We start from the raw sequence: 22,389 nt of genomic DNA, 5'->3' as shown, positions 1-22,389 counted from the left end.
GTTCTAAACCTTCTGCCCATTAATTTCATTTGGTGGCCCCTTGTTCTTATGTTATGGGAACAAGTAAATAATGTTTCCTTATTCACTTTCTCCACATCACTCATGATTTTATATACCTCTATCATATCCCCCCTTAGTCTCTTCTTTTCCAAGCTGAAAAGTCCTATCCTCTTTAATCTCTCCTCATGTGAGACCTGTTCCAAACCCGTAATCATTTTAGCTGCCCTTCTCTACACTTTTCTAATGCCAGTTGTCAGGGTTCCTTCCCCATTCTAAACTCTAGGGTACAGATGTGGGGACCCACATGAAAGACCCTCTAAGTTCATTTAAGTTTAGGTTAAAAACTTTCCCATGACACACATTCACCTTGTCCTTGAACAGTATGCTGCCACCACCAAGTGAGTTAGACAAAGATTCAGGAAAAGGGCTACTTGGAGTTCCTGTTTCCCCAAAATATCCCCCCACGCTCTTCACCCCCTTTCCTGGGGAGGTTTGAGAATACTCTACCAACCAGATAGGTAACCAGGTGAGCACAGACCGGATTCTTGGGTTTTAGGACTCTAAAACCCAATCAGATTCTAAAAAAAACCCCCAAACTTTATAATAAAGAAAGAAAAAGTAAAAGAATCACATCTGTAGAATCAGGATGGTAAGTACTTTACAGAATAACAAAAGATTCAAAAACACAGAGGATTTCCCCTCTAGGCAAAACTTTAAAGTTACAAAACCAGTGATAAACCTTCCTCTTAGCACAGGGAAAATTCACAAGCTAAAACAAAAGATAATATAATGCATTTCTTTGCTATTACTTACTATTTCTGCAATACTAGATGCTTAGTCCAGATATGCTTAAGGAGATGTATTTTTCCTGCCCTGGTTCCTAGGTGACTCAAAGAGAACAAAACAAAGACACAGACAAAACCTTTCCCCACAGATTTGAAAGTATCTTCTTCCCGTATTGGTCCTTTTGGTCAGGTGCCAACTAGGTTATCTGAGTAGCTTAATGCTTTACAGGTAAAAGAGGAATTAACCCTTTACAAGATAAAGAGGATTTTATGCTACCCTGAGCTGTATGTTTATGACATTAGTGTATCTTTTTTGAGATGGAGACCACATCTGTACGCAGTATTCAAGATGCGAGTATACCCAGGGCTGGCTCCAGGTACCAACTCAGCAAGCAGGTGTTTGGGGTGGCCAAGGGGAAGGAGTGGCACGTCAGGCTCTTCAGCAACAGTTCTGTGGCGGGTCCCTCAGTCCCTCTTGGAGGGAAGGACCTGCCTCCGAGTTGCCACTGAAGAAGAAAGTGGCACAGTGGGGCTGCCACTGATCGCGATCGTGGCTTTTATTTTATTTTGTTTTTTTCTTTCCCCGCTGCTTGGGGCACCAAAAACCCTGGAGCCAGCCCTAGGCGTACCGTGGATTTATATAAGGGCAATAAGGTATTCTCCGTCCTATTCTCTATTCCTTTTTTAATGATTCCTAACATCTTGTTTACTTTTTTGACTGACACTGCATGGACGTCTTCAGAGAACTATCTACGATGACTCCAAGATTTCTTTCCTGATTAGTTGTAGCTAAATTAGCCCCCATCATATTGTATGTATAGTTGGGGTTATTTTTTCCAATGTGCATGACATTACATTTATCCACATTAAATGGTTTGTTGCCCAATTACTTAGTTTTGTGAGATCTTTTTGAAGTTCTTCACAGTCTCCTTTCGTCTTAACTATCTTGAGCAGTTTAGTATCATCTGCAAACTTTGCCACTTCACTTTTTACCCCTTTCTCCAGATCATTTATCAATAAGTTGAATAGGATTGGTCCTAGGACTGACCCTTGGGGAACACCACTAGGTACCCCTCTCCATTCTGAAAATTTAATATATGTTCTTCTATGTGTCTGACAATTTTATTCTTTACTATTGTTTCAACTAATTTGCCCAGTACTGATGTTAGACTTACTGGTCTGTAATTGCCGGGATCACCTCTAGAGCCCTTTTTAAATATTGGTGTTACATTAGCTATCTTCCAGTCATTGGTTACAGAAGCTGATTTAAAGGACAGGTTACAAACCAGAGTTAATAGTTCCGCAATTTCACATTTGAGTTCTTTCAGAACTCTTGAGTGAATGCCATCTGGTCCTGGTGACTTGTTACGGTTAAGTTTATCAATTAATTCCAAAACCTCCTCTAGTGACACTTCAATCTGTGACAATTCCTCAGATTTGTCACCTACAAAGGATGTCTCAAGTTTGTGAATCTCCTTAACATCCTCAGCCATGAAGACCGAAGCAAAGAATTAATTTAGTTTCTCCACAATGACTTTATGGTCTTTAAGTGCTCCTTTTGTATCTCAATCATCCAGGGGTCCCACTGATTGTTTAGCTGGCTTCCTGCTTCTGATTACTTAAAAAACATTTTGTTATTACCAGTGGAGTTTTTGGCTGGCTGTTCTTCAAACTCCTTTTTGGCTTTTCTTATTACATTTTTACACTTAATTTGGAAGTATTTATGCTCCTTTCTATTCACCTCACTAGGATTTGACTTCCACCTTTTTATCTCTTACTGCTTCTTTTACATGGTTGTTAAGCCATGGTGGCTCTTTTTTAGTTCTTTTACTGTGTTTTTTTAATTTCAGGTATACATTTAAGTTTGGCCTCTATTATGGTATCTTTGAAAAGTGTCCATGCAGCTTGCAGGGATTTCACTCTAGTCACTGTACCTTTTAATTTCTGTTTAACCAACCTCATCTTTTTTCGTAGTTACCCTTTCTGAAATTAAATGCCACAGTGTTGGGCTGTTGAGCTGTTCTTCCCACCACAAGAATGTTAAATGTTACTATATTATGGTCGCTATTTCCAAGTGGTCCTGTTATAGTTACCTCTTGGACCAGATTCTGCGCTCCACTCGGGACTAAATCGAGAATTGCCTCTCCCCTTGTAAATTCCTTTACCAGCTGCTCCAAGAAGCAGTCATTAAAAGTATCGTGAAATTTTGTCTCTGTATTTTGTCCTGAGATGACATGTACTCAGTCAATATGGGGATAATTGAAATCCCCCACTATTATGATAACCTCTCATCTTTATTATGATAACCTCTCTAATCTTCCTTAGCATTTCATCGTCACTATCACTGTCCTCGTCAGGTGGTTGATAATAGATCCGTACTGTTATATTCTTACTAGAGCATGGAATTACTATCCATAGATATTCTATGGAACATATGGATTCATTTGAGATTTTTACTTCATTTGATTCTACATTTTCTTTCACATATAGCGCCACTCCACTCCTTCCCCCCTGCACGACCTGTTCTGTCCTTCCAGGGTACAAAATATATTAGAATGATTGATTGTGTCCCATTGATTGTCCCCACTCCACTAGGTTTCTGTGATGCCTATTATATCAATATCCTCCTTTAACAGGAGGCACTCTAGTTCTTATTATTTAGACTTCTAGCATTTGTGTACAAGCTCTTTAAAAACTTGTCCTTGTTTATTTTTGTGCCCTTTTCTGATGTGTCAGATTCTTTTTTATAAGAATGTTTCTCGTCTGATCTGGCCCATACTTTATCCTCTTCCATCCTCTCCTCCTGACTAAAGTCTAGAGAATCTCTATCAGTAGACTCTCCTCTAAGAGAAGTCTCTGTCCGATCTACGTGCTCCTCTACAGCAATTGGCTTTCCTCCATCTCTTAGTTTAAAAACTGCACTGCAACCTTTTTAATGTTTAGTGCCAGCAGTCTGGATCCACTTTGGTTTAGGTGGAGCCCATCCTTCCTGTATAGGCTCCCCCTGTCCCAAAAGTTTCCTCAGTTCCTAATAAATCTAAACCCCTTCTGTCTACACCATCGTCTCATCCACTCATTGAGACTCTGAAGCTCTACCTGCCTGGCCCTGCGCGTGGAACTGGAAGCATTTCTTAGAATGCCACCATAGAGGTCCTGGATTTCAGTCTCTTTCCTAGCAGCCTAAATTTGGCCTCTAGGATGTCTCTCCTAACCTTCCGTATGTCATTGGTACCTACAAGTACCACAACCATAAGTCTATCTAGATACCTCAAGAGATCCGAAACCTTTGCACCAGGCAGGCAAGTCACCATACAGTTCTCCTGGTCATCACAAACCCAGCTATCTATGTTTCTAATGATCAAATCTCCCATTACTAACACCTGCCTTTTCCTAATGGAGAGGTAACCTCAGTGCGAGAGGATACCCCAACATTATCTGGAAGGAGGGTCCCAACTATGGGAAGGTTTCCCTCTGATCCCGTTGACTTGAGCCTTTCCCTGAGTCTTTCATCCTCCTTAACAGTGCAGGGGCTGTCTGACTGGAGATGGGACAACTCTGCAGTGTCCCGGAAAGCCTCATCGACATACCTCTCTGTCTTCCTTAGCTCCTGCAGTTCTGCCACCCTGGCCTCCAAAGCCTGTACGTGGTCTCTGAGGGCCAGGAGCTGCTTGCACCAAATGCACACATACGCCACCCACCCACAGGGTAGGTAATCATACATGCTACACTGTGTGCAATAAAAGGATAGCCCCCACTCTGCTGCTGGGCTTCTGCCTGCATTCTCTACTACAGCTACAGCACACTTGAAATATAGTTCATCTACTGTGTTACTTGTATGGAAAAGATAACGAATGCTTAGCTTAGAAACATTATTGGAGAGAAGAAGACAGTGCTGTCGGAAATCAACAGGTGCAAATATATATATTTTGGTCGCACTGGGCATAGAAATGGAAGTAACTTTGAGAAAGTTATTTTGGAAGGAATGGTGGTTGTTAGTTTTAGTAGGGGGTGACGAGTAAGGAGATGGATAGAAAGGATGCAGCAGATCACTAGGAGGTCAGCTGCTGAGTTCTTGAAGCTAGTGAAGAATCAAGAAGCCTTCTGAAAATTCTGTGTTGAAGTCACCATAGTCATCCACGAATAAGTGGATTTTACTTACTATGTTAAGGAGAAATATCACTAAAGACACTTGGTACAGTGTGGCCCTTATCTCTGAATGGGGATTGTAGATGCTACTGCAGCATTGTTTTTGATGATAACTAATTACAGGTAGCTGACACAGTGCTGAGCCCAGTCTGCACTGAGTGCCAAGTCGCAGTTAACACTGTGGCATCGAACTGGATTGTTTCCTGTTGTGTTCGAATGATACAGAATTTTGTAAATTAGACAAGCCCATGGTGGAGCATCAGGGAGAAAAGCTATATTATTCAGGCACCTGTCTTAAAGTATCAGGAAAGATTTACGTAATAAAAGGAAGTAGGAGAATTGGGCTTGTAGCCACACTTTCTCAGTGTCTGAGAGAATTTGAAAAGCCAACAGATTGTCATGTATTTGTCTTTTTTTAACGCACTGCATTAGAAAGAACAAACTGATTCTAACTTCTTATCTAGCCTACTGACTGTTTAAAAATATTGAGGAACCTATGAACTACGTAAGTATAGACATAAGCAGTCTACTCTAGCCTTTTTTGCTGGTTTCGTTTATAATTAACGATCTTATCAGTGTTTGTATTTACACTTCCCACACTCACATAAAACCTGTCTTCATTAAAATATGGAGACATAGAAATATTAGTATATTCTAAAAGGATACTGTGAAAAATATATTTCATAATTTTAAATTGCTTTTTATTCATTCTTTAAGCCCTACACAGCTTGACACTGAAATTTTATTATCCATCACTGGGTTCTTCTTCTTGTTGAAAATCCAATAAATATCACACTAGTAGAATCAGTGTTATTTAAAAAGTCATTTCAAGGGGTGTAGAAGAAGACTTAGTGCACAGAAAGAGAAGGAATAAAACATGTAATAATTAAATGGACTATGCAAACAGACACAGTTGAGAAAAGTATTTTCCTTTATTCATAGATTTTAAGGCCAGTAGTGATCATTGTGGTAATCTATTCTGACCACCTGCATAACGCAGGCCATGAGACTTCCCTGGATTAATTCCTGCTTCAGTTTCAATAGCTGTGGCTGAACTAGAGCATATCTTTTAAGAAAAGGAATCTAATCTTTAAATGAAGATTTACAATGATCAAAAATCTATCGCAACCCATGGTAAGTTGTTCCAGCACTCAAAATCACTGTTAAAAATGTGCACCTTATATCTAGTCTAAATTTGTCTCGCTTCAGCCTCCAACCGTAGGATCTCATTATACCTTTGTCTGTTAAATTGGTAAAATAAATAGATTGAGCTTGAATCTCTTACTATAAAGCATATTTCCTCAGTCCTTTAATCATTTTCATGACTCTTCACTGAACTCTCTCCAATTTCTCAACATCCTTCTTGAATTGTGGACACCAGAACTGGACACAGTATTCTAGTAGCAGTTCCATCCGTGCCACGTATATAGATAATAGAATCTGTCTACTGCTAAGGAGATCCCCCTGCTTATAGGTTTAAGAATTGCATTAGCTCTTTTAGCCACCACATCCATTTTATTTATCCTTATTTATAATTTATATTGTGATAGTCCCAGACCAAAGAATTTATAATCTTTTATAAAAAAAGAGACAAGTGGGTATATGCAGACAGATGTGGAAGAAAAGGGAAACAGGGAGACAATGCTGCTCAGCATGAAAAACAGTGGTTTTCGCACACTGTTGTGAAGGCCAAGATTGATGTTGTGAAGGCCAAAACTATAATAGGGTTTAAAAAAGAACTAGATAAATTTATGGAGGATAGGTCCACCAATGGCTGTTAGCCAGGCTGGGCAGGGATGGTGTCCCTAGCCTCTGTTTGCCAGAAGCAGGGAATGGGCAACGGAATGGATCACTTGGTGATTACCTGAACTGTTCATTCCCTCTGGGGCACCTGGCATTAGCCACTTCAGAAAACAGGATACTGGGCTAGATGGACCTTTGGTCTGACCCAGTGTGGCCATTCTTATGTTGCATACTTGCTGCCTACCTGTTGTCAAGTTTTTTTGTAATGATCTTGGCAAAGGAGAGCGTTATGGATGGATTTGAAGGAGGAGGCTTTGCAGATATTACTGAAGTTCCTCCCAACTATGATAGGCAGCATGGAAAAAAGCACAGATGTGCTTGTTGAAAATTCAACAAGAGAACAATGAAGGCTAGCTTTTTTGGCAGAGTGGAGGCGAATCAATCTTGATATAGTCAGTGTAGGGCCTTGAAAGTGAAGATCAGTCATTGGCTTGTAGTGAAGAAGGGGAAGCGAAAAGTAGGTCAGATTTTGGACTTACCAGCCTTTGCAGTGCATTTTAAGTAGTTTTGGTATGTATAAAATGTGTATAATGCTTTTTTGCAAGAATGTAATTATTCCTGGTTTTTTTGCACTACAAAGTAAATTACTCTAACACCCACTAGGAAAAGTTCTGACACACTTTCATTAAATTATTTTCTGCCAATTGCAGTGATATATTTATTGTTTATATAAGCGTTGTCAGTGAGCTTACCGTTGTACAAGGCACACAATGAGTCCTTGCTATGAGGCGCTTACAATCTAAAAGACAAAATAGAGCACTTGGAAGTTCAGGGAAAGGATTAAATGAGTTTATGTTGTGGATAGGTAGTTGCCTAATATTTTCTTTACTAACCCCCTGCTTTCAGTTTGTCATAACTTTGCGAAATTTTAACTGATTGGTTTGAAAATTTTGAAGGTTGGTCTGTACCTCAGGTTGAACTCTTTCTGGGAAATTTCAGCAAAAGGCTGCACCCATTTCCAAGATGCAATGTAGATAGTTTTGCCAACATTAACACATTTTTTACTTTTTCCTACATCTTAATGCATACATAAAGGAGAGAGGAATTAAGGTTGTCTGGGCAGCCTTTACTTCTGGCATTTCTTTAACTTTCAGATGCTTGTTTTTACAACTATAGCTTTCTTTTCATATAGAGTTCTTTGCATTTTGTGTGTGAATACATATGTGTGCACACGACATATGTGGAGGCAGTACTCTACCCACACATCTATCTTGCTGAGAACTTATGCCAACATACCAGTCTCCTCAGCACCTTCAAAGAACTTCCATTTATAAAATCAGCATATTCTAGGATTCTTTGTAATGATGATGGATGATGTCAGGTTAGAAAAACATGCCAAGAGCAATTTAAATAGTTGAACAGGATATCAACCTGTTAGAATCATAGAATATTCAGGGTTGGAAGGGACCTCTGGAGGTCATCCAATCCAACCCCCTGCTCAAAGCAGAACAAACCTGTTACAGTGATGGGAGAGAAAAAAGGCTTCTAGAGAAGTAAAGGATTTCTTAATGATTTTTTTTCTAGTGTTCAAACATTTTATTGTGTACAGAAACTCATAGTGCTGTTGTAGTTTACATAGGTCATTAAAAAAACTTGCAATTTTTAATATTCTTGATTGCTAAGATGTTTTAAAAAAAAAGTATCTAGTTGTAATTGAAATAAATATAAACTCATCCAACATACTCCGCTGCTACTTAGTCAATGTATTCATTATGCTTAGATAATCTGTCTTTTTCAGAAAATATCACAGCTGTTCCTGGCATCTGTGTCATCTTGTGTTTTGATCTTGTTAACTCATGCAGATCAGAACTTAAGACTTGCAAGATATGACATTTCGCAAATCTCCCAGACCAGTAAGGGATTCTATCACCACCTGCCTTAGTAATGCCATTCTGGTATGTCTCAGAGCTCTGACACCAGTAGCCAGCCTACAAGCAGAAAGGTCTCAACTCTGGTTTCTACCAGCCTAGTTATACCTTGCACCGTACCTGCACAATCCCTTCCAGTCCTGAGTCTCCTCAAATCTATCTCCCCAAGTGCTTAACTACCAGACGTCTGGTTCCTCCTCTGGTTCCTCATCCCCAAAGAAGTGAAATCTGCTCCCAATTATCAGTTCTCTTTAGAGGACGTATGCCACACAGTTTGCACAACAGAGACTTACTTGGCTTAAAAATAAAGTTTGTTTAATTAAAAAAGTAGATTCAAAGATGAAATAGTAAGGAAAAGCAAACACATACAAGTTACACAGAAAATAAGCAATCTCAGGCTTTACTGTGTTAGCCAAATTCCCTTCTCTGATACAAGTTACCAATTTTCCAGCTCGTCCTCTGTCCTGGAGGGGATCCAGTGTTTAAGGGAGAACACCCTGTTTAGATGCTGGCCCACAGTTTCTAGATAGCTTTCTCTTCAAACCCCTTTTCCTTTTAACCAGGTTTCCAAGTTTTTTTCCCCTTTCTCTCAGGCTATGCCTACACTAAAGACCTTACAGCCAACAGAAGAGAGCTCTCCCACCAACATAATTAGACCACCTACAATGACTGGCAGTAGCTATGTAAGCAGGAGAAGCTCTGTCGCTGACACAGCGCTGTGCACACTACCACTTATGTCACGCAGCAGGGTGTTTTTTTCACACCCCAGAGCGACGTAAGTTTTGCCGCTGACATAAGTGGTAGTGTCGACATGGGCTCAAACTATGGTAATGCTTACACAGAGCAAGGGTAACTCTCTCCTTCCTTTAGTTTTCCAAGACTGGGTGATTGTTTTTTTTCAGTTTCAGTGTCTTTCCATTAACTTTAATGGTCCTTTCGCTAGGTTGCACAATGCTGGGTGCTGGCTGTTAGTTTCATGTGAACAACTAGCCTGGGAGATGATCCTCCCTGCCTGATTGCTTCACCCCTTGTTGGGAGGTGATGCTGTAGATACACCACAGTTACAATTTGCCATTGTCTACACATATGTACATGCCTACATTCATAACGATAACCTGAAAAAATATTTCCTAATGACCACCAAGTTCACAACATTATAAACTTTCATTAAAGACCTTAATTGGCATATATTTTTACACAATAATATTGTATGCAACTTGTTGATTCAGTTTCTTATTCTTTGGGGTTCAGAACTCCTGTTCTCCTTTTGAGGTGTCTGGACCCTGCTTGTCACACAAGATGATACACGAATAAGTGTTGGTGATCCTGTAGGTGGCACTGTTCCCTCAGAGCCCGTAATAAAGTCGTAGTATTGTGTTGGGGGCATTGTATTGCTAAAGATGTCATTTTTCAGTTAAGCAGTAAAGTCAGGGTGTTGATCACACTCTGCTATTATAGATCACATGCAACTTTTCTTAAGAGAACATGACTAAACACAGTGCACTATCAAAATTCCTAGGTAATTGCATTTCCCTGCTGTGTGTACATTCCTCTGCCATTTCAAATAGATACCACATTCATTTCCTCTCCTAAAAATGTAGTAGGATAGTTTTGCTACATGCTGTTTGACCACAGAATTTGCTATGTTTCAGTGGCTGAGTAAGTGGATCACTGTGTAGCTTCTATAATAAAGATAGTTTGTGAGTTACTTTTGGATGAGTATCGCCTTATAAATGGAAGATACAGTATTCATAATACATGCAATAAAAAATTATTTGGGGCCAGATTTTCATAAGTGTATCTGTCTCTGTGTGCCATAGATTTATGAATGTTGAAACTATAATGCACATTTAAAGATCTCATTTCTGTGTGCAGTTTTGAGCTAAATACTACAGCCATTGTGCACTTTAAATACATAACACAGATGATTTTTAAATCATCTAAATAACTCTTTATCCTGTTATGGATTTGCTGTTACATTTGTATGTTATTTCTCTCAGTTTATGGGAAACAGTCATTGATTCAGAAGAATTATTTTAATATTTGTGGTATGTTCCTCTGTTTGTCTGTAGGATGGTCATTAGCTAATTTGTAATTAGGTAACTTATATTTTATACAGATAGTTTAGGGTCTGTTAATTAATCTTTTAGCTCAATGGGTCAATAAATGCAGGATTTTAGTAGTAAAGAGACTTTTTCTTCTTATTTTTGTGTTTTTACTACTATTACAAAATGCGCACTATAATATTACTTCCACTAATCAAAATCCTCCAGTACAAATACAAGTTTGACAGCAGTGCAGATTTGACTTGCATCAATTATATAAATGTGTTCAGGTTATTTAGCATTCGGTGGTCACACTTACATTTCTACAAGGTTCTACAAGTTTCTGGAAGGTTCCTATGTTTAAAATGTGGAATACCGCAAGATCTGATCAGATCTCTCAGGATGGAAGAAATATTTCATTGTTGATTAAGACAACACCATGAGATGGATCTTAGAATGGCAACTTTGTTTTAGAGTTTTAAAATAGTATGCTTTTTTTTTAATTGATTTCACAGGCTGACCCAAAAGAGCTGATTAAGATGGTCACAAAGCACGTTTCTCAGTGTGGCTATGCAGACTGGCCTGAAGAAATAGCAACTTTGATTAAGCAGTTGTACTACTATAATGAACGACTACTGGACTTCACTCAGGCTCAAATCCTTCAAGGCCTTGGCAAAGGAGTGGATGTGCAGAGGTTTACAGCAGATGGCCAGTACAAGAGGGAAACAATACTGGGGTTGGCGGAGTAAGTAATGTCTGTTGTGTGGTTTCTGTTTTGTTTAAGTAGAAGTATTTAAAATTCAAATCAGGAAAGTAAATTTTCAGCAGCACTGACCTTTAGAGGGACTTACTAATCACTTATTTTGCAGGTTTATTTTGCAATGTTGCTATAAATGTGACCTTTTTTCTCCAACCACTCTAATCAGATGAAATGATGTTTGTCCAACCAAATTGATCAATAAGTGCAGGATTCTAATAGTAAAGATACTCTTTCCACTCCTTCCCGCCCCCCTTATCTTTGTGCTTTAGCTACTACTATTACAATCCATTAAAACAGATGCCCTAAAAGGGGGGGAATTTTCTGAACCACACTAAAAAATATAGTGTCTTCGACTATTGAATTTGAATAAATTATAGATAAACTCTCTGTTTTAATGTTGATACTTTAGTTATAGTAGACTTACATTGCAAAAATGTATACACTTCCACCCCCTCAAATCTGTCTTATAGCATTAACTGGAGTCCCGGCTCTATCGGATTCTCCATTCAATTTTTCTATTGAATTGTAATCCTAATTTCCAGAATCTCTTTATTCTAGTCTTGGGGTTCTCGAGAATAGGCTGCAGTGTGCCTCCTAAGGGCTTGATTCACAAAGAAATGACAATGCTGAGCATCAAAATACCTTACTTCTAGGTACCTAGAAATGCTAGGTGCTGTACAAACAGAATATAAAGCCCCAAAGAATAGGAATCTGTTGTGTCCTGCCTTATACCTAGATGAATTCAGATTTACAGGGAACTACAACGAAACAAGGGACAATATTGGTCACCACTGTAGGCTATGGCATCAATGCATCAGATTCCTAACTGTTGTCAAGTTTATTATATGCATCATGGCAAAGGAACATTTTTAAGGAGGACAATGAGGTCACTTTACAGACTATAGGGAGCAAATGTGAGGGGTAGCATGGGAAAAAGCATAAAAGTGCTTGTTTCAAAATTTAACAAGTGGTTGAGGCTGGCATCATTATCCAGTAAGAGAAAGGAGTCCACACTTTGATTGTGAGTGGGAGATGATAGGTAAAATGGCGATAAGCTATAAAGGGCTTGAAAGTGAAGACAAGCAGCTTATTTTATGTGGTAGAGAAGGGGAACCCAGATGGAAGGAGGGAACTGACATCATCATTCATTCTGAATGAATGAATATGAGTGGGGCAAGATTGCATTTGTCATGGCGAGAGAAAAGAGTATTGCAGTAATTGAGATGTGAGATGAGGAGAGCCTAGCTATATGGATAGTTAGGAAAGGCTGTATTGTAGAGATGTAGTGCACAAAGAATATGCAAGATTTAGACACAGCCTAGATGTGTATGCATAAAGAGAGGTCCAAGTTGAAGATGACTTTCAGGTTATGGGCCTTAGTGATTTCATCTATCCGTACATAGGGAACAAATCTGAAACGGGGTTATCAGTCTTGCTGACAAAGCTATAACAAGATCCAGTGGCTGGAATTTGAAACTAGACAAACTTATAAGGCACAAGTTTTTAACAGTGAGGGTAATTAACTATCAAAATTAAGTATCAGAGGGGTAGCCGTGTTAGTCTGGATCTGTAAAAGCAGCAAAGCATTCTGTGGCACCTTATAGACTAACAGACGTGTTGGAGCATGAGCTTTCATGAGTGAATACCCACTTCGTCAGATGCATCCAACGAAATGGGTGTTCATCCACAAAAGCTCATGCTCCAATACGTCTGTTAGTCTATAAGGTACCACAGAAGTCTTTGCTCCTTTTATCAAAACTAACCAAGGGTTGTGGTCGATTCTCCATCACTGGATAATCTTTAAAGATCTTTTTCTAAAAGATATACTCATCTTCAAACACAACTATTGGATTTGAAGCAGAAATTAATTCAAGGAAATCCTGTGTTATGCCAGAGGTCAAACTAGATGATCACAACTTTTCCTTCCCAGTACTATCTTTTTCTCACCCCAGCTCTTCCTCCTAGTCCCATTCTTCTCACCTAATCAGTCCGTCTCCACTTCTCAGGATTCTTGTCCCAATCCCCATTCCAAAGCATGGGGACACTAGAGCTGTTCAGAAAGGGTCACCAGTATTGTTTAATATGGAGAAAATGTATTTTTCCCTAGTCTTGTTCTCCTAATGGCTCTCTGAACCATGTTGGCTGACATTTTCCAAAATTAATCTCATCCCGAGGCAGACAACTAGCATAGAAAATTTCACCCCAAACTTTAAAGCTTAGCAAACCTATAAGCAACTGAGAAAATGGGAAGTGTCAGGTGATCTTAACAGACAAATCTACCAGCCTTTGTCTCTATTATATCCCTGGAATCAGGGTTAAGCCCCAACCCTGCCCTGCCTCCCATCCCACCCCAAAGAACCTGCACCTGAATGAAACTGAGAGAGAGAGAGAGAGAAAGGGCTGTCGATTAATCGCAGTTAATTCACACAATTAACTCAAAAAAAATTTATCGCAGTTAATTGTGGTCACACCTTTTAAACACTAGAATACCAATTGAAATTTATTAAATATTTTGGATGTTTTTCTACATTTTCAAATATTTGATTTCAATTACAACACAGAATACAAAGTGTATAAGTGCTTGCTTTATATTATTTTTATTACAAATATTTTCACTGCAAAAATGATAAACAAAAGAAATAGTATTTTTCAATTTACCTCATACAAGTACTGTAGTGCAATCTCTATCATGAAAGTGCAATTTACAAATCTAGATTTTTTTCGTTACATAACTGCACTCAAAAACAAAACAATGTAGAATTTTAGATCTTACAAGTCCAGTCAGTCCTATTTCTTGTTGAGCCAATCATTAAGATAAACAAGTTAGTTTACTTGAATGATTGGCTAAACAAGAAGAAGGGGGAGGGATAACTCAGTGATTTGAGCATTGGCCTGCTAAACCCAGGGTTGTGAGTTCAGTCCATTGAGGCGGCCATTTGGGGAACTGGGGTGAAAATCTGGGGATTGGTCCTGCTTTGAGCAGGGGGTTGGACTAGATGACCTCCTAAAGGTCCCTTCCAACCCTGATATTCTGTAATTTACATAACTTCTATTTATGCCTTTGACAAATCTGTCCCTAATATTTTGTTACATATACCTATGGTATTTTTAATTTATCCCATACAAGCAATTACAGAATGATAGATTTCTAATCTGTTTAACTTTTGAGAATAAAACAAAGAAATAAAACTAATTTGAATTGTTGTTTCTCAGTTTGTGCATGGGACTTGCCGGGGGAGGTCTGCAGAGCAGCGATGCCTTTTCTATCTTTAAGTATTTTTCTTTGACTTTTTTTTCTAAGCATCTTAGTGTGATCAGTTATTTTGTTTTCTCTTGCTGTATTTTATGGTTCTCCTCTAACAAGAACACTTGAAGAAAATGTGTACAACATCGCTCTTTCCTTGGCTCAACGTTACAGTGTTCCACTTTGGGAAGTTTATATGACACATCTTGAGTTTTTGTTCACTGATAGTGGGTAAGTGTTCCGGCTCATCTGAATTAATTTACAGTTCTGTTCCATTGAGGTATGACCCATTCCAAGAGAATTCTCATGGAAGAAAGAAGCAGCTTTTGTTTACTATATTTGCTTTACTTTCACATAGCATGCTTCACATTTTCCATATATTTACATTTTAATCAGGCCTTCCTTAACAACCTATAAAAAGATTAATGGAAGAAGGGTTAAATGGCTCTTCAAGGCTTCATGAGCTCCCATCTGTACCTCCTTTGTTGTTCTTATTCAACCGTTTGGGCTTTGGATCAATATACAAGTTCCTATGGATTCTTCAGTGTTTAGGCCTCTGTTTTCGCTAAGCCCTGACCTCACTAAACACAAACCATTTCTTCTCATTCCTTAGCTGCTTAAAATCATCTTACGATATGTAATTACTTTTTTCCAAATGAGTGTCAACTCACTAATGACTGAGGCATTAAATATTTTATAGAATTTTGAAAACAATATTATATTCTTCAAGCAGTTGTAGAAGGTTCTTGCGCTTCTCGAAATCCATGCATACGAGGGGATGCCGTTGGCCTGCTTAAATGACACAGAAATGTATATTCTTCATTCCTGAGGATTTCGTGATCGTCATTCAATTACCATATTCATTTCATGTATTGTTAACAGTAGAAAAAAGTTTTTTAAAAAATGAAAAGGAGAAAATGTACAAGAAAAGAGTGTCGCTATCACGTCTTTATCTAACACTACTAAATGCAAATTGTGTGAATTTTCTTGGAGGAACAAGTGATATGCTAAAACAATTTAAATGTGTGTGAATTTTAGAATATTTAAGTTAAAGAGGTCATACTTTTGTATATCTACTGACATTATCATTATATATGAAATATAAGATTGCATTGGGGAATACGTTTGGCTGATGCCAGGTTATTTATAATTAAGGATACGATTTTGTCACTGAGGTCATGGAGTCCATGACTTTAAAGGACCTCCATGACTTCTTTGGCTTCAGCCTGTACCAGAGCAGCAGGGCTGGAACAGCTGTCTAGCCTCACTGAAGGAGCAATACAAGGCTGGAGCAACAGTCAGTTGAGAAGGTTGGAGCAGCCACAGCAGCAGCCCACTCAGAGACTGGAGCCGCAGCCAGGCACTGGGTTTGGATCTGGAGCAGCAGCCTGGGGCAACTCAGTCTTGGAGCAGCGTCCAGCACTCCTGACCGCAGGTTTTCATGAATTTTTGTTTATTGCCCATGACCTGTCTGTGTTTTTAATAACAATACCTGTGACAAAAACTTTACCTTAGTTATAATTTATCACCATGCACAGGAATTACACTCATATTACATAAGCTTCAACTTCTTCATATAGGGCTTGATCCTCTTTGCATTAAAGTCAATAGTATTAATACCTCTCATCTCCGTAATGATATTCATATGAGGTTCTGATTTTTTACAAGAACATCTTTCATCTTTGTAGCAGATTTACGGAGTTGGGTCCAGTTTAGGAGTTTATATCCAACTCTTGGTTATATTGGTTTAAAAAAGGATTCTTTTGTTTCTAATTCTAATTGGTTTGAATTAATCAAACCAATCAAATGCGTAACAACAACCTTGTGTGGCAGGCAAATACTGCATACCCCTTTTTAAGAATGGGTAAGATGGAACAATAAGAGGCTATGCCAACTGTCCTTATAGCAGGTTCAGATGGCAGTGCTTCAGGCTCTCGGTATAAATACAGAACAAAAGCAATGAACCAGGGCAATTCTTACCAGTTTCAGTAAAAAAAGAAAAAAAGAAAAAAAAATGGAAATTGAAGATGCTGGCTTTAAATTTGAAATAATTCATGTAGCCACACGTTTCAGTACCACTTGCACCCCCTTTTAACATTAACTATTAATTAAAATACATGAAAAAGTTATTTTATAAAACATGAGACATAAGAGATAAAATGTCGTATGTATGTAGTGGAGAAGTCTGAAGATGGAGGAGCAGTCTGAATTCTTCTGTCTTAAAAAAAGTAAGAGGAAAAAAAGCTACAGCCCTTAAATTCGAACATATTCCTATACTATTTATTTCATTAAAAGAAATTACACACAAGGGGTAAAATCCTGGACCCACTGAAGTAAATGGCAAAGCTTCCACTGAATTCAGTGGGGCAGGGATATCACCTAAGGCTTCTGCCATTTTATTCATTCTCTCATCTATGAATTAGTATTCATAGAAGACTATAATAAGCGAAATACAAAATAAAGATCCTTTTTCCAAATGAAATTCAAAAAAGTATCTTAAAAAAATTGATGTATAATAATATAAGATACTGCAGAACATGCTTTAGTTTACAATAATCTCATTTTAAGGGTGATTGAAAGCATGTGGCCATTACAGTATAATTCATTCTAGAGATTATTATTTTCATTTCAACATTAATGCGTAACAAGGCATGCATTATTAATACAAGTTTATTCTAAGAGTTACTCATTGTTAGACAAATATGCAGTATTTATATAAGCCACTTTATGGACAGTTTCTGAAAAAAGAGAGACACATTTTATACTAGTAATCGTTTATTTTATTAGGTGATGACAATAATGATCACATGATATTGCATTGTGCAATGAATCAGAATTTGTGGTGATTATTATCTAAGTTAAAATTACATTTTATGTTCTAAAGGAAAATACAACTGCTTCTTCCTATAGAAGCGATTGAAAAGGACTATTGATCACAGAAGTCTATAAAATATGTTGACACGTTGTAATTTAGTTAAGAGGAGGGTTTCAATATTTATCATGCGTCAGTAAATGTATTCTAATATCTGTCTTGACAAGGTAATTAAACAAAAAGTGCAGATTTGGGAAGATTTAACTGTGGGTCCAAACTGAGCAAATAGCTTAAACTTTGGCTATGGTCAGAAAGGAAAAAAAAAAAGCAGAATTTTATTTCATTAGCATTGCAGAGCCAATACAGCTATGAAGGAACAGAGGGTTTGGTTACACTTGCAGGTGTGCAGCGCTGGGAGTTGCAGCTGTCTTCGTACAGCTGTGTAGGGAAAGCGCTGCAGTGTGACCACACTGACAGCTAACAGTGCTGCAGTGTGGCCGCATTTGCAGCGGTGTTGGGAGTGGTGCATTATGGGTAGTTATCCCAGCGTTCAAGTGGCTGCAACGTGCTTTTCAAAAGACGGGGGTGTGGTGGAATGTGACAAGGAGCGTAGGGGAGACAGAGAGAGTGGATTTTTGAAGTTGACACTGTGTCATCTCCCCACCTTGCAAGTTCCGACCCCTTCTCCCACCCCCTCTCATTCACTAAATGCAAATAGCCTTCTTTGTGTTTTTTCTCACAGACCAGATAAGCAGCTGCTCTGAATCGGACCCGCCGTCCCGCCTGCCGCTCTGCTTCTCTCCTCAAGCAGCACTAACTGTGAACATTTCAAAGGGATCCCCCTGCCTGCCTCATTCACAGCAAACAGTAGCTGTGTTTCTTTTTTAGATAAGCAGCTCCGGGAGCCCCTAGTTCACAACAAAACAAAGAGTGTTATCTTTACTTAAAAGCATTATGGAAAGGTTCCGGAGGCAGTTACAGCGTAGTAAGATTAATCACTGTTTACACTGGCACCCCAGCGCTGAAACTGCCGCGCTGTTCTCTTTATTCCTTTCATCGACGTGGAGTACATGCAGCGCTGTAGCCAGGGAGATACAGCCCTGTATGTGCCTTGCCAGTGTGGACAGGGAGTAAGTTACAGCGCTGTAAAGTCACGACCAGCGCTGTAACTCTCAAGTGTAGCCAAGCCCTAAGTAGTAGCATTGTCTTCAGCATCATTATCGAAATTTTTAATTGTTCTATATGTAGAATCTTTATTACAGTAAAAGGTAGGACCTTAATTCCAACTGAAACAAGATTGAGTTTGCAGTTCTTACAATGACAAAAATCATCTTTAGGGTTGGAAACCGAGCATATTCTGTTCGGAAATCACAAGTAAATATAAAATGTCTCAATGTTGCTTCTACCAAGGCAGTATTCAGAATATAACTTCATTTAATAAAGAAGAAGAGAGCAGAAAACATCTGACTTATTGGAAATGTACTGTAGGTTAAATTCTTCAGATTTGAACTTGTCAACTTTACATTTTCAGCATATTCTAGACATTTACAGTTGTGGTTTTAATTCTGCCTGCATTTGTATTTAACCTTGTTGTTTAGTTCTTATCTTTACTATTTCAAGAGCTCTCTGACCTTCCTGGTATTCTAAGTGTCATTTTCGTGTTCATTTAAATTTAATGACTATCACTGGTAGGTTGACAGACGTGGAAAGTGGTTCTGCAGAGAGTAGGTACAGAATGGGCAGTAATACTGCAGGTTTCTTCATCCTACCCACAGATGTTTCTCAAAGCTGTTGCATGGGGCTCAGCCCCAGGCATGAGAGAATAGCTGAATCTTCATCTGCATTAAATCTATGGGGAAATGCTTCAATCTGCTAGCAAAATGCCAATTTTAGTGACTGAATGTATTTGAGAGATTAGGCTGTCTGAAGGTACCCTCTGTATGAGTAATATATGCTGCACTTGCAGGGGAATGGATTCTGTGATCTAAGCATTATCTATCAACAACATCTGTTGCTAGTATAAGCTAGTATAAAATCAACAAAGCGCCAGTCTAGCACAGTTATTCCACATGGAGAACCTTTCAGAATCCTGGCCCAAGTCATTTGCCATGTCACCAACAGTCCAGCAGATATTAGCTTTCTGGTCATTACTGAATCAAACAAATGACCGAAGGATATGCCATTACCATTTCCCTTTACTGACCAAGTCCTTTGACTATACTGAACATCTAAAGCATTAATATATCGTGCTCTACAGTGTAACTACTGAATATCCTAATTCCGCTGCTTGTTCCCATGCACGTGCACTTTCCTTTTTTACAATGTGAACGTTTTGACATTTAAAAAAAAAATGTGGATAACAAAACCAGGCAGTTCATGTGGAATAATTACTTTTTTAAATGGATCATTTTAAAAAAACTTGAACTGTAAAAGCTCTATTTTCTTACTCTTTTAAAACTTAAAACCAGCCAAAATCTTGTTCCATGATGGAGAACCCACCTGCCAAGTTTCATATTAAAGCTGAATTTTTGCAGCAAACTATAAAACCTGAAAATAGATGCTTATTATAGAAATGGTGATCCAATACCATTTGATGACATTGGAATGTGAAAGTATGAAATGTTCTGTTGTGACTGAAATGACACTCTATATACATGTCTAAATAAGTAGTTTATTACCCAGCCTCTTTTCCTCTTGTTGAAAGAGCATGAATTATTTAAGAATTTCTTAAATATTTGGGGTCACTTTTTACGCGTCAGACATATGTACATGAAGTAGTATTCACATGTCAAAATCTGTCACAAAATTTAACCTTTATGCTTAAGGAAAAAAATAAGTTATCATGTCACCTCTTGTATTTGAATGAATACGTATTTAATTTACTCGCGTGTCCAACATTTAAGGCAATGTTTATTTTACATACAGCTTATCTGCTGGAGAAATAGAAGACAGAGCACAAAGTCTTGGTCTCTTTGAGACTTTGAAAACCAACCCTGAAGCCCTACATGAACACATGGCCAAATATGTTTACCCGGGTATTGAAGGCACAGATCACAAGCAGTTGCTTTATTATTTTACTCTCCTTGAAAACTGCGGTTGTTCCGAATTTGTAAAGCATGCTATCAAACCTGAAACTCACATACGGCTGCTGAAAAAATTCAAGGCTGTTGCACCAGGTACGAGATTTATTGCTTTTGTACTTTATATCTGTAGTTACTTATCACATTTATTCAGTTTTCTGAGTATTGACAAGGTCACACTTTTTAGTTTAAATTATCAGATGCTCTTTTATAAGCAAATCAGATGCAGGGAGCTCAATAGGTTTCTTATACCTCAGAGGAAAATTAACCTTGTCTTTCGATTCATTGCATGTTTAGATTAGTTTTCCATAGCAAGCTACAGCAAAATGCATTGCTGAAAAAAAATTTAACAGTATTTTGATATTTCCAGTCTAGTAAATGTTAACATTTTTAGAAGCTAAAATATTTATGTAAATATTAAATGTATCTTTGTATAATTAAAATGAAATTCTCCATTCTGCAAAAATATGGGTTACAGTGTATGAAGAGGCTTAAAAAACAAAAACAAGCACTTGAATAACATACTGTGGGCAGAAATGCAGTTCATGTAAAATCGGCTCCTTTTAAACTACCTAAAATAAATTCTGTGTATTGGTGTACCTATCAAAAATCTTCATTACATAATACAGCATTTCATAGATGTTAAGCATTTTTCTTTTCAAAGGGATACAGTTTTAACTACTATTTTTCACCCGGCCTGGCAATAGGTATTTATGTAATTATATTTTTAAGTGGGGCTAATAGTGTCCCCATTATTAAAGTTGCCTGACACTACCCGTAATAAGACCCTCTTTTCAGTTGTGTAGAACTTTGCCAAATTGTAATTGTTTTGGTTTGAAACTTGACATGATAGGTGTCTGCCTTAAGCTGAATGTTTTTAGAAAACATGTCAATACACAAGATAGCTCTGCTCTGGGAATGAATGAGGGTTGCATTGTAAACGAGGCACTGTCTTAGGTCCCCTTTCTCATGCTGCAGAAATTGGAAGGTGTGTTGTGAACAATACAGGGGACTGCAGGAAGAGAAAGGACTGTCTCATAGCTAAATCAGTCAAATGCAGCATTGGATAATTGGATTCTATCCCAGCCACTGCCAGAGAGTTCCTGTGTGAAGCTAAGCAAGTCACTTAAAGTAAACTTTTCAGAGGTTCCCACTAATTGTTTGTGTTCCTCATTTTCTCAGTGCTCAACTTGGTCAAGTGAGTTCTGATTTGCAGAAGTGCTTAGCCTTTGCAGCTACAACTGAAGTCCAATGTTTTAAATGTGCAAAGTGCTTTATAATGCTAAGAACTCTTAAAATAATCAAGTCTTCGAGGCTTCTCAAGTTGAGCACCCAAAATCAGTGTACTGTTTGACCTTAATCTCTGTGCCTCAACCCCCCCAGTGGTAATGTAGAGATAATAATACTCCCTTATTGTACGGGGTGTTGGGAAGATGGATTGATTGATTAAGGGCTGAGATGCTATAGTAATGAAGGCTACAGGAAAGACCAAGAGGATATTAATAATTCTATCTTTATAGCAGGGTTTGAACAGTGTGCTGTAAATTAAGGCCTGAGGCTACACATTTAACTATGAGGACAAAACAGAACATTGGATACTACTCATTCAGTGAGCACAGTCTGTCTGTGCACTGAATGAGGCAGGGGTCCTTTGGAAAAAATAGCATGTAATCATGACATTAAAATCTGTCATAACAAATGCGCACAAAGGGGCCGAATTAAGGTTGTACGGATATCTTTGTGATATATCCTGACTTTTGAGTATTTGACTTTGCAGCCTTAATAATGGTCTTATACTATAGTTTTATGTGCAATATGTATATAAAATACAAAGGTACACACATTT

At 38.2% G+C, this 22,389-nt stretch overlaps 1 protein-coding gene across 1 annotated transcript in view; it reads left to right on the top strand.

Moving 5' to 3' along the window:
* The window catches only part of NBAS (NBAS subunit of NRZ tethering complex), a 368,998-nt gene that overhangs the window by 217,605 nt on the left and 129,004 nt on the right, over positions 1–22,389 (top strand). Inside the window, exons 35-37 of the mRNA XM_050951646.1 lie at positions 11,163–11,392; positions 14,772–14,882; positions 20,389–20,639. Coding sequence (XP_050807603.1) covers positions 11,163–11,392; positions 14,772–14,882; positions 20,389–20,639 — 592 coding nt within the window. The remainder of the gene's footprint in view (positions 1–11,162; positions 11,393–14,771; positions 14,883–20,388; positions 20,640–22,389) is intronic.

This window comes from Gopherus flavomarginatus, chromosome 4, assembly GCF_025201925.1.
Source record: "Gopherus flavomarginatus isolate rGopFla2 chromosome 4, rGopFla2.mat.asm, whole genome shotgun sequence".
NCBI classification, from domain to species: domain Eukaryota; kingdom Metazoa; phylum Chordata; order Testudines; family Testudinidae; genus Gopherus; species Gopherus flavomarginatus.
The sequence above is the reverse complement of the archived record's forward strand: the minus strand, read 5'-3'. Positions and strand labels throughout refer to the sequence as shown.